Here is a 10743-nt window from a genome sequence, read left to right as displayed (position 1 = left end):
GAGTGTGAAGGTTAGGTACTCATTCTGAGTGTGAAGGTTAGGTACTTCATTCTGAGTGGTGAAGGTTAGGTACTCATTCTGAGTTGGTGAGGTTAGGTACTCATTCTGAGTGGTGAAGGTAGTGACTCATTCTGAGTGGTGAAGGTTGGTACTCATTCTGAGTGGTGGTTGGTACTATTCTGAGTGTGAAGGTTAGGTATTCATTCTGAGTGGTGAAGGTGAGGTATCATTTCTGAGTGGTGAAGGTTGGTATTCATTCCTTGAGGGTGAAGAGGTATTCATTAGTCTGAGTGGTGAAGGTTAAGGTATTCATTCTGAGTTGGTGAGGTAGTATTTCATTCGAGTGGAAGTTAGGTATTCATCTGAGTGGTGAAGGTTAGGTATTCCATTCTGAGTGGTTGAAGGTTAGGTTATGGTCATTCTGAGTTGGTGAAGGTTTAGGTATTACATTCTGAGTGCGTGTAAGGTTAGGTATTCATTCTGAGTGGTGAAGGTTAGTATTCATTCTGAGTGGTGAAGTTTAGTATTCATTCTTGAGTGCGTGCGAGGTTAGGTATTCATTCTGAGTGGTGAAGGTTAGTATTCATTCTGAGTGGTGAAGTTAGGTATTCATTCTGAGTGGTGAAGGTTAGGCTATGTTTGGGGAAGGCTTAAACAAAAATAATTTACAAAAGGACAAGCTATTAACCAATTCAACTATTCTCGTGGTGCTAGAGTGTTGTGAACTGGGTAGTAGCACAGTGGTCTAAGCCAGGATCCGGCTCCTAGTATCACCAGTTCACTGCCAAGAGCTGCGGTATTATATTATTATGCATAGTCACTTTACCCCTACCTGTATGTACAACTGACCTCTAACCTGTACCCACGCACACTGACTCTGGTACTGTACCCCCCAGTATATAGCCTCCACATTGACTCTGTACTGTAACACCCTATATATAGCCTCCACACTGACTCTGTACCGTAATACCCTGTATATAGCCTCCACATTGACTCTGGTACCGGTACCCCCCTGTATATAGCCTCCACATTGACTCAGTACCAGTACCCCCTTGTATATAGTCTCCACATTGACTCTGTACCGTAATACCCTGTATATAGCCTCACACATTGACTCGTTGTACCGTAATACCCTGTATATAGCTTCCACATTGACTCTGTACCGTAATACCCTGTATATAGCCTCCACATTGACTCTGTACCGTAATACCCTGTATATAGCCTCCACATTGTTCTGTACCGTAATACCTGTATATAGCCTCCACATTGACTCTGTACCGTAATACCCTGTATATAGCCTCCCCATTTGACTCTGTACCGTAATACCCTGTATATAGCCTCCACATTGACTCTGTACCGTAATACCCTGTTTATAGCCTCCACATTGACTCTGTACCGTAATACCCTGTATATAGTCTCCACATTGACTCTGTACCGTAATACCTGTATATAGCCTCGTTATTTTACCTTTTTATTATTTTTTACTTTAGTTTTAGTAAATATTTTCTTAACTCTTTCTTAAACTGCATGTTGGTTAAGGTCTTGAAGTAAGCGTTTCACTGTAAGTCTACAACCTGTGTATTCAGCGTTTCACAGTAAGGTCTACTACACCTGTTGTATTCAGCGTTTCACCAGTAAGTCTACCTACACCTGTTGTATTCGGCCCATGTGACAAAGTAAAAATAGTAAAAACCCAACAGAAAAGGCCCACTACCATGTAGCTGTGCTTCTTTTGAGTCTAAAATGACAATTGGCGTAAAATCTATTATTATTATTTATTTTATAAAGCCCTTCTTACATCAGCTGATGTCACAACGTGCTGTACAGAAACCCAGCCTGAAACCCCAAACAGCAAGCAGTGCAGGTGTAGAAAGTGAAATGGACTAGCCCTCCTGCAGCTCAGCAGCTGTAGCCTGTTATAATATAGATTATAAAGCCCTTGACTTCCTTACATGGCCTTTTTGGTCATCTGAAATACATGAATGGATACCAATAAAAAATGACAGATATAACTGATTCTGTTTATAAATATATATATATATTTGTATTGGTTTCATGTGTTAGTAATAAAAACATACCATTCATTACATTTAACAGATTTCTAAGGCCTAGGGACTATCTTACATGTCTCTTTTGGTTGGTCAACCAATAAGTGAAATCATCATGTGACTTCCTGTCCGTTTCCATGACAGCGGCTCTAGGTTCTCCGTCGGACGTGACGTCATCGACCTGAAGGTGATGATGCAGCTGGGGGCGTTCAACGTCCTGGTGTGTGATCAGAACTGCAGCATGGCCGACATCAAAGTACAAGGTGCTGATATAGAACAGAACCTCAGGGGCCCGTACAGACCTCAGGCCCGTACAGAACCTCGGGGCCCGTACAAACCTCGGGGCCCGTACGAACCTCGTCCGTACAGAACCTCGGGTCCGTACAGAACTTCATAGGCTACACAATGTCTTTATTCAGCTACAATTTAATTTGATTATCATCTTAGGGCTTTTGTAAGGGATTTCAGCCAAGGTTTGTATATGATGAAAGTCCCCCAAAATATTTTTTGGGGGGTTTGTTTAAGTGTTCTTGTTCTTATGTGGTTGCTTTACCTTTTCTGAAATGATGTTAGTGCAGATCACATTTTATCTTGTTGTACAAGGTTTCAATGGATCCCTCCTGATGCAAGGGCCTCAAACCCGCATCTCTGCCCGCCTTCGGGATTTCATCGTCATTAATGTCGATCCAAAAAGTATTCACAAAAAGGTAAGTCACGAAGTTAAACCACGAAGGGATTTCAGAGAAAGAGGGAGACGCGACAGTACGTCATTCAAKCCCCGTGAAATATTGAAAGTTGAGTTTAACCTGCTGTAACGTTTGGTTTCTCCGTCGCAGGCCATCTCTATCGTAGGAGACGAGGTGTTTAGTTTCAGTATGAGTCTGACCCCCAAGGCTACAGAAGGAGCCGGCTACGCAGACACCTCCAAGACAGACGGGATCGTCCAGCTCAACGTGGGCTGCGTCCAAGTCGTCTACCTCCACAAGTTRGTCATGTCTTTGCTGGTGAGTCTCAGCGTTGGTACTGGAGAAATCTCTGACAAACGGTCTTGAGTATTTTAAACCGTTCTTTGTATTTCAGTGAGACTCTTTTTCTTCAGTTCCTGTTTTTTTTTCCGACATCCTGGTTGGATGATTCCCAGTTAAAGGGATTACCTTACTGATTTCAGGAATCKTCCAACTTGGATTTCTGGAAAAACATGAGAAGTTTCCGGGAAGTTTAGCTGTCCTAGCTCGGTCTCCGCTTTGATGCCGGTCCATTCCTTTCTGAACCCTTTCCGCTAAAGAACTTCACTCATCCGTGTTTTCCGTCTCCTAGAATTTCAGCAACAACTTCCAGACGGCCAAAGAGGCGTTGAGTGTGGCCACGGCCCAGGCAGCAGAGAAGGCAGCCTCCAGCATCAGGGACTTRGCCCAGAAGAGCTTCCGTCTCTCCATGGACATCAGGCTGCAGGCCCCTCTCATCGTCATCCCCCAGTCCTCCACCTCACACAATGCACTGGAGGTGGATCTGGGGCTCATCACCGTGGGCAACAGCTTCTCTCTACTTGCTGTGGAGGGATGTCCACTTCCTGCTGTCATTGACCACATGGACGTACAGCTCACACAGCTCAAACTGTCCAGGTCAGTGCATTCTGTTTAACACGGTCATCTTTTGCTTCATCAGTGCAGAGAAACCAAGGGTTTAATGCCTGACCTCAGATCAGATATCAAGGATTAATGCCTGGTCCCAGATCAGAAAGCAATGTGTAATGCCTGGTCCCAGATCAGAAAGCCATGTTTAATGCTGGGCCCAGTCAGAAAACAAGGGTTTAATGCCTGCTCCCAGATCAGAAAGCAACGGTTAATGCCTGCTCCAGATCAGAAAGTAAGGTTTAATGCCTGGCCCAGATCAGAAAGCAAGGGTTTAATGCCTGGTCCCAGATCAGAAAGCAACGGTTTAATGCCTGGTCCCAGATCAAGAATCAAGGGTTTAATGCCTGGTCCCAGATTAGAAAGCAACGGTTTAATGCCTGGTCCCAGATCAGAAAGTAAGGGTTTAATGCCTGGTCCCAGATCAGAAAGCAACGTTTAATGCCTGGCCCAGATCAAATCAAGCGGTTTAATGCCTGGTCCCAGACAGAAAGCAAGGGTTTAATGCCTGGTCCCAGATCAGAAAAGCAAGGGTTAATGCCTGGTCCCAGATCAGAAAGCAACGGTTTAATGCCTGGTCCAGATCAGAAATAAGGTTAATGCCTGTCCCAGATCAGAAAAGCAAGGGTTTAATGCCTGGTCCCAGATCAGAAAGCAAGGGTTTAATGCCTGGTCCCAGATCAGAAAGCAACGGTTTAATGCCTGGTCCCAGATCAGAAAACAACGGTTTAATGCCTGGTCCAGATCAGTATGAACGCTATCCAACTCCTCTGACTACCTTAGTTTAGAGTTTCTCAAAGAACCTCTGACTACTTTAGTCCTCTTATAACGCGGACCCGGCGCAGCCTGACGAGGACTGGCCAACCCTCAGAGCCTGGTTCCCTCTAAGTTTCATCCTAGGTTCCTGCCTTTTCTAGGGAGTTTTTCTAGTCACCGTGACTCTACACTCCATTGCTGCTGTCTGTGTTTTCTGTATAAGCACAACTGCTGTTGTAAAAAGGGCTTCATTCATGAATAAATACATTTGATTGATTGATTTGAGTTGTAAGAGTTGGTCTCATAGAAACTGCTTGGTTCAATCGGTCTTACTGTATAGGTCGGGCGTTATACTGTATATACCGTATACTGGGGGGTCTTACTGAATGGGTCGGCGTTATACTGTATATACCGTATACTGGGGTGGGTCTTACTGAAGCTCGGGTGCTATACTGTATATCCGTATACTGGGTGGGTCTTACTGAATGGGCCGGGCGCTATACTGTATATACCGTATACTGGGGTGGGTCTTACTGAATGGGCTCGGGTGCTATACTGTATATACCGTTACTGGGGTGGGTCTTACTGAATGGGCTCGGGTGCTATACTGTATATACCGTATACTGGGGTGGGTCTTACTGAATGGGCCGGGTGCTATACTGTATATACCGTATACGGCTGGGTCTTACTGAATGGGCTCGGGTGCTATACTATATATACCGTATACTGGGCTGGGTCTTACTGAATGGGCTCGGGTGCTATACTGTATATACCGTATACTGGGGTGGGTCTTACTGAATGGGCTCGGTGGCTATACATATATACCGATTACTGGGGTGGGTCTTACTGAATGGGCTCGGTGCTATACTTATATACTCTATACTATATATACTCTACTATATATACTCATACTATATATACTCTATACTATATATACCGGTGTACTGGGGTGTTTTAGAATACCGACGTATGATTTTCAATTCCGTAAATAAATTCAGCGTGGCGCCCTAAAGCTCAGGGGGGTGCATTCTAGCCTCTGCTTATAAGGGAACTATCTATCCAGGTCTCCAGCGAGACATTTGGGTTTGTAACTTCCTAGCTAAGTGGCTAGATGTCAAGAACTAGCTTCTTGGTTAAAGCAGCGACAATCAATCCCCTCCTGGATCAAGAACCTTGCTGCCTACATGGTCTGTTGGCTACATGGCCTGCTGGCTACATGGCCTGGCTGGCTACATGGTCTGCTGGCTACATGGCCTGCTGGCTACATGGCCTGCTGGCTACAGGCCTGCTGCCTACATGGCCTGCTGCCTACATGGCCTGCTGGCTACATGGCCTACTGGCTACATGGTCTGCTGGTTACATGGCCTGCTGGCTACATGGCCTGCTGACTACATGGCCTACTGACTACATGGCCTGCTGCCTACATTGCCTGCTGCCTACAGTACATGGCCTGCTGGCTACAGTACATGGCCTGCTGGCTACATGGCCTGCTGGCTACAGGGCCTGCTGGCTACAGGGCCTGCTGGCTACCAGGGCCTGCTGGCTACATGGTCTGCTGGCTACATGGCCTGCTGGCTCCATTTTGTTTGGGAGTCAAAATAAAGTAATACCTCATCCCAGGGTTGGTACAGGACTGGTGTGACGTCTGGATACCACCCTAATACTGTATAGTGTAGCTAAATAAGCAAGTTGTATAACTATCCCTGTCTATAATTAGCTTCTCTTTCTCTCATTAGGATTTACATGGAAAAAGACTCTCAGGCCAGTACTGAGCTGCTGCAACTGTCAACCTGCTGCTAACAGTGAAGAGGAACCTGGCTGCAGCATGGTACCAGAAGATGGCTGCCATAGAGGTAGACGGAGACCTCAAGCCCAGAAGGTAGGAGCTAACAGGAACCATAGAGGTAGACAGAGAGGAGCTAACAGGAACCATAGAGATAGACAGAGAGGAGCTAACAGTAACCATAGAGGTAGACAGAGAGGAGCTAACAGTAACCATAGAGATAGACCAAGAGGAGCTAACAGTAACCATAGAGATAGACAGAGAGGAGCTAACAGTAAACCATAGAGATAGACGGAGAGGAGCTAACAGTAACCATAGAGGTAGACAGAGAGGAGCTAACAGTAACCATAGAGATAGACAGAGAGAGCTAACAGTAACCATAGAGATAGACCGAGAGGAGCTAACTAACCATAGAGATAGACCGAGAGGAGCTAACAGTAACCATAGAGATAGACCGAGAGGCTACAGTAACCAAGAGATAGACGAGAGGAGCTAACAGTAACCATAGAGTAGACAGAGAGGAGCTAACAGAACCATAGAGGTAGACAGAGAGGAGCTAACAGTAACCATAGAGATAGACCGAGAGGAGCTAACAGTAACCATAGAGATAGACGGAGAGGAGCTAACAGTAACCATAGAGGTAGACAGAGACCTCAAGCCCATGAAGGTAGGAGCTAACAGTAACCATAGAGGTAGACGGAGAGGAGCTAACAGTAACCATAGAGATAGACAGAGAGGAGCTAACAGTAACCATAGAGGTAGACAGAGAGGAGCTAACAGGAACCATGAGGTAGACAGAGAGAGCTAACAGGAACCATAGCGGTAGACAGAGAGGAGCTAACAGGAACCATAGAGGTAGACAGAGAGGAGCCAACAGGAACCATAGAGGTAGACAGAGAGGAGCCAACAGGAACCATAGAGGTAGACAGAGAAGAGCTAACAGGAACCATAGAGATAGACGGAGAGGAGCTAACAGTAACCATTAGAGATAGACCGAGAGGAGCTAACAGTAACCATAGAGGTAGACAGAGAGGAGCTAACAGGAACCATAGAGGTAGACAGAGAGGAGCTACAGGAACCATAGCGGTAGACAAGGAGGAGCCAACAGAACCATAGAGGTAGACAGAGAGGAGCCAACAGGAACCATAGAGGTAGACAGAGAGGAGCCAACAGGAACCATAGAGATAGACGGAGAGGAGCTAACAGTAACCATAGAGATAGACCGAGAGGAGCTAACAGTAACCATAGAGGTAGACAGAGAGGAGCTAACAGGAACCATAGAGGTAGACAGAGAGGCGCAACAGGACCATAGAGGTAGACAGAGACCTCAAGCCCATGAAGGTAGGAACTAACAGGAACCATAGAGGTAGACAGAGAGGAGCTAACAGGAACCATAGAGGTAGACAGAGAGGAGCTAACAGTAACCATAGAGGTAGACAGAGAGGAGCTAACAGGAACCATAGAGGTAGACGGAGAGGAGCTAACAGTAACCATAGAGGTAGTGAGAGACCTACAGCCCATGAAGGTAGGAGCTAACAGGAACCATAGAGGTAGACAGAGAGGAGCTAACAGGAAACATAGAGGTAGACGGAGACCTCAAGCCCATGAAGGTAGGAGCTAACAGGAACCATAGAGGTAGACAGAGAGGAGCTAACAGGAACATAGAGGTAGACAGAGAGAGCTAACAGGAACCATAGAGGTAGACAGAGAGGAGCTAACAGGAACCATAGAGGTAGACAGAGAGGAGCCAACAGGAACCATAGAGGTAGACAGAGAGGAGCCAACAGGAACCATAGAGGTAGACGGAGAGGTAACAGTAACTACAATCATGTCTTTCCTCGAAAGGAGTGGTTAGATAAAGATCTGTTTTGATACCAAGATGTTTGTATTGTAGCAGAGCAGCTTATTGAAGTTATCTTTACTCATGTAGTAATGTCACCCTCTCTGATACTGAAGTAACTATTCCTTCAAGTCATAATAGCTGAGCTTTCATGATTCAGTCATATTGATGGTTGACCTAAGGTGGAGAATGGTACTGGTAAGTTGTAGCTAGTTACATTTGTGCAATGTCGCCCCTTCCTTTAGACTTGAAGTAGCTTTGTCTCTTAAACCATAACAGCCGAGCGTTGATGATTTAGCACTAAACTAACTTCTGACTTCTGCTTGCAGCCTGGTTGGAATGTAATGTACATGCTACAGTCCTCGACAGTAAGATAATCAAGGCATGTAATGTACATGCTACAGTCCTCGACAGTAAGATAATCAAGGCATGTAAGGTACATGTACAGTCCTCTAGGGTTTGACCCTAAGATAATCAAGGCAGGTAAGATACATGCTACAGTCCTCTAGGGTTTGACCCTAAGATAATCAAGGCATGTAAGGTACATGCTACAGTCATCTAGGGTTTGAACCTAAGATAATCAAGGCTGGTAGCCTAGTGGTTAAGAGCGTTGGGTCAGTAACCGAAAGGTCACTGGTTTAAATCCCGGAGCTGACTAGATGGTGTCCTTGAGCAAGGCGCTTAACCCTAATTGCTCCTGTAAGTCTCTCTGGATGAGACGTCTGATAAATGACTAAATGTTAAATTGTCAGCGAATTAGCATTAGCCAAGGCAACATTAGCTTTACCCATAGCAACATTAGCATTAGCAAAGGCAACATCCTCTCTGTGCTTGTCTCTTCAGGTTAACTAGTATTAGTGATATTAGCATTAGCAACCATTAGCATTAGCTTCAGCTACATCCTTTCTGTGCTTGTGTCTCTTCAGGTTAACTAGAATTAGTGATATTAGCATTAGCAACCATTAGCATTAGCCACATCCTTTCTGTGCTTGTGTCTCTTCAGGTTAACTAGTATTAGTGACATTAGCAACCATTAGCATTAGCTTCAGCTACATCCTTTCTGTGCTTGTGTCTCTTCAGGTTAACTAGTATAGTGATATTAGCAATTAGCAACCATTAGCTTCAGCTACATCCTCTCTGTGCTTGTCTCTTCAGGTTAACTAGTATTAGTGATATTAGCATAGCAACCATTAGCTTCAGCTACATCTCTCTGTGCTTGTCTCTTCAGGTTAACTAGTATAGTGATATTAGCATTAGCAACCATTAGCTTCAGCTACATCCTCTCTGTGCTTGTCTCTTCAGGTAACTAGTATTAGTGTATTAGCATTAGCAACCGATTAGCTTTCAGCTACATCCTCTCTGTGCTTGTCTCTTCAGGTTAACTAGTATTAGTGACATTAGCAACCATTAGCATTAGCTACATCCTCTCTGTTCTTGTCTCTTCAGGTTAACGAGTATTAGTGACATTAATATTAGCAACCATTAGCATTAGCTCCAGCTACATATCCTCTCTGTCGTCTGTTCTCCCCAGGTTGCCCTGAGTCAGGACGACCTAAAGGTCCTGTTGAGGATCCTGATGGAGAACATTGGAGAAGCCAGCGGTCTGCAGCCAGACCAACACACCAGCCCCGACACGACAGCCCTCAAACACAAGACTACGCTGATGCTCAAAACAGACTACCCCAAAGGTCAGAGGTGTGTGTGTGTAATGTATCGTCTTGAGTCCTGAGCGTGTTAATTCTTCTGACCGTGTTTCTGTTCTCTCCTCGTCCTTCAGATGGTGTTGAGAACATGGTGGAACTTCCAGAACAACCGGTAGAAGAGGAACCCCTGGAAACCATGAAGTTTATCTTCAACATAGAGTCCCTGGGACTGGTCCTGTACAGCAATGACCCTAAACAGGTATGTATCTATAGGGGATGTAGCCCGGTCTCACTTCTAATGCCCCTAAACAGGTACGTATCTATAGGTGATGTGGCCCAGTCTCACTAAACAGGTACGTACCTATAGGGGATGTAGCCCAGTCTCACTAAACAGGTACGTATCTATAGGGGATGTAGCCCGGTCTCACTAAACAGGTACGTATCTATAGGTGATGTAGCTTAGTCTCACTAAACAGGTACGTATCTATAGGTGATGTAGCCCGGTCCCACTAAACAGGTACGTATCTATAGGTGATGTAGCACAGTCTCACTAAACAGGTACGTATCTATAGGTGACGTAGCCCGGTCTCACTAAACAGGTACGTATCTATAGGTGATGTAGCCCACCATACTCACAAATTAGCATCTGGAGCCTACAATACATTAGCCGTATCACTCTCAACCAACACACTGTAGCATCACAATACATTACATCACCTAACAAACTCAATAGTAGCCATGCACAATACATTCACCATCCCTCACGCACCAAAACACTGGTAGCCATCACAATACATTACATCATTCCACACCAAACACTGTGCAATGCAAATACATTAACATCACTCCACACACATACATCTGTGAGCATCACAATACATTCCATCACTACACACCAATTCACTGTAGCCATCACAATACATTACTATCACTCACACCAATACACTGTAGCCATCACACTACATTACATCACTCCACACCAACGCACTGTAGCACATCATCACCACAAAAACACTGTAGCCATCAAATACATTATCCTCAT

The 10743-nt window shown here is 45.1% G+C and overlaps 2 protein-coding genes across 2 annotated transcripts; both read left to right on the top strand.

The window, feature by feature from the left end:
• The first annotated feature begins 2189 nt into the window (after positions 1 to 2189).
• On the top strand, positions 2190 to 6328 carry LOC139026376 (intermembrane lipid transfer protein VPS13C-like). Its single transcript, XM_070441707.1, has 5 exons — positions 2190 to 2311; positions 2652 to 2755; positions 2885 to 3052; positions 3366 to 3670; positions 6172 to 6328. The coding sequence occupies exons 1-5, from the start codon at positions 2239 to 2241 to the stop codon at positions 6233 to 6235; spliced, it is 714 nt and encodes a 237-aa protein (XP_070297808.1). The 5' UTR covers positions 2190 to 2238; the 3' UTR covers positions 6236 to 6328.
• A 1472-nt stretch (positions 6329 to 7800) lies between these two features.
• Positions 7801 to 10321, top strand: LOC112077470 (intermembrane lipid transfer protein VPS13C). Its single transcript, XM_070441706.1, has 3 exons — positions 7801 to 7828; positions 9590 to 9746; positions 9836 to 10321. The coding sequence occupies exons 1-3, from the start codon at positions 7823 to 7825 to the stop codon at positions 10048 to 10050; spliced, it is 378 nt and encodes a 125-aa protein (XP_070297807.1). The 5' UTR covers positions 7801 to 7822; the 3' UTR covers positions 10051 to 10321.
• Positions 10322 to 10743: the final 422 nt, after the last annotated feature.

This window comes from Salvelinus sp. IW2-2015, unplaced genomic scaffold (assembly GCF_002910315.2).
Source record: "Salvelinus sp. IW2-2015 unplaced genomic scaffold, ASM291031v2 Un_scaffold4600, whole genome shotgun sequence".
NCBI lineage: Eukaryota > Metazoa > Chordata > Actinopteri > Salmoniformes > Salmonidae > Salvelinus > Salvelinus sp. IW2-2015.
Note: the sequence above shows the minus strand (reverse complement) of the source record. Positions and strands in the feature narration are given on the sequence as shown.

Bases quoted from the DNA above. Each gene is read 5' to 3' on its own strand.
- LOC112077470 (XM_070441706.1), top strand. The intron at 9,747-9,835 runs GTCAGAGGTGTG...CTCGTCCTTCAG, and splicing joins CAAAACAGACTACCCCAAAG to ATGGTGTTGAGAACATGGTG.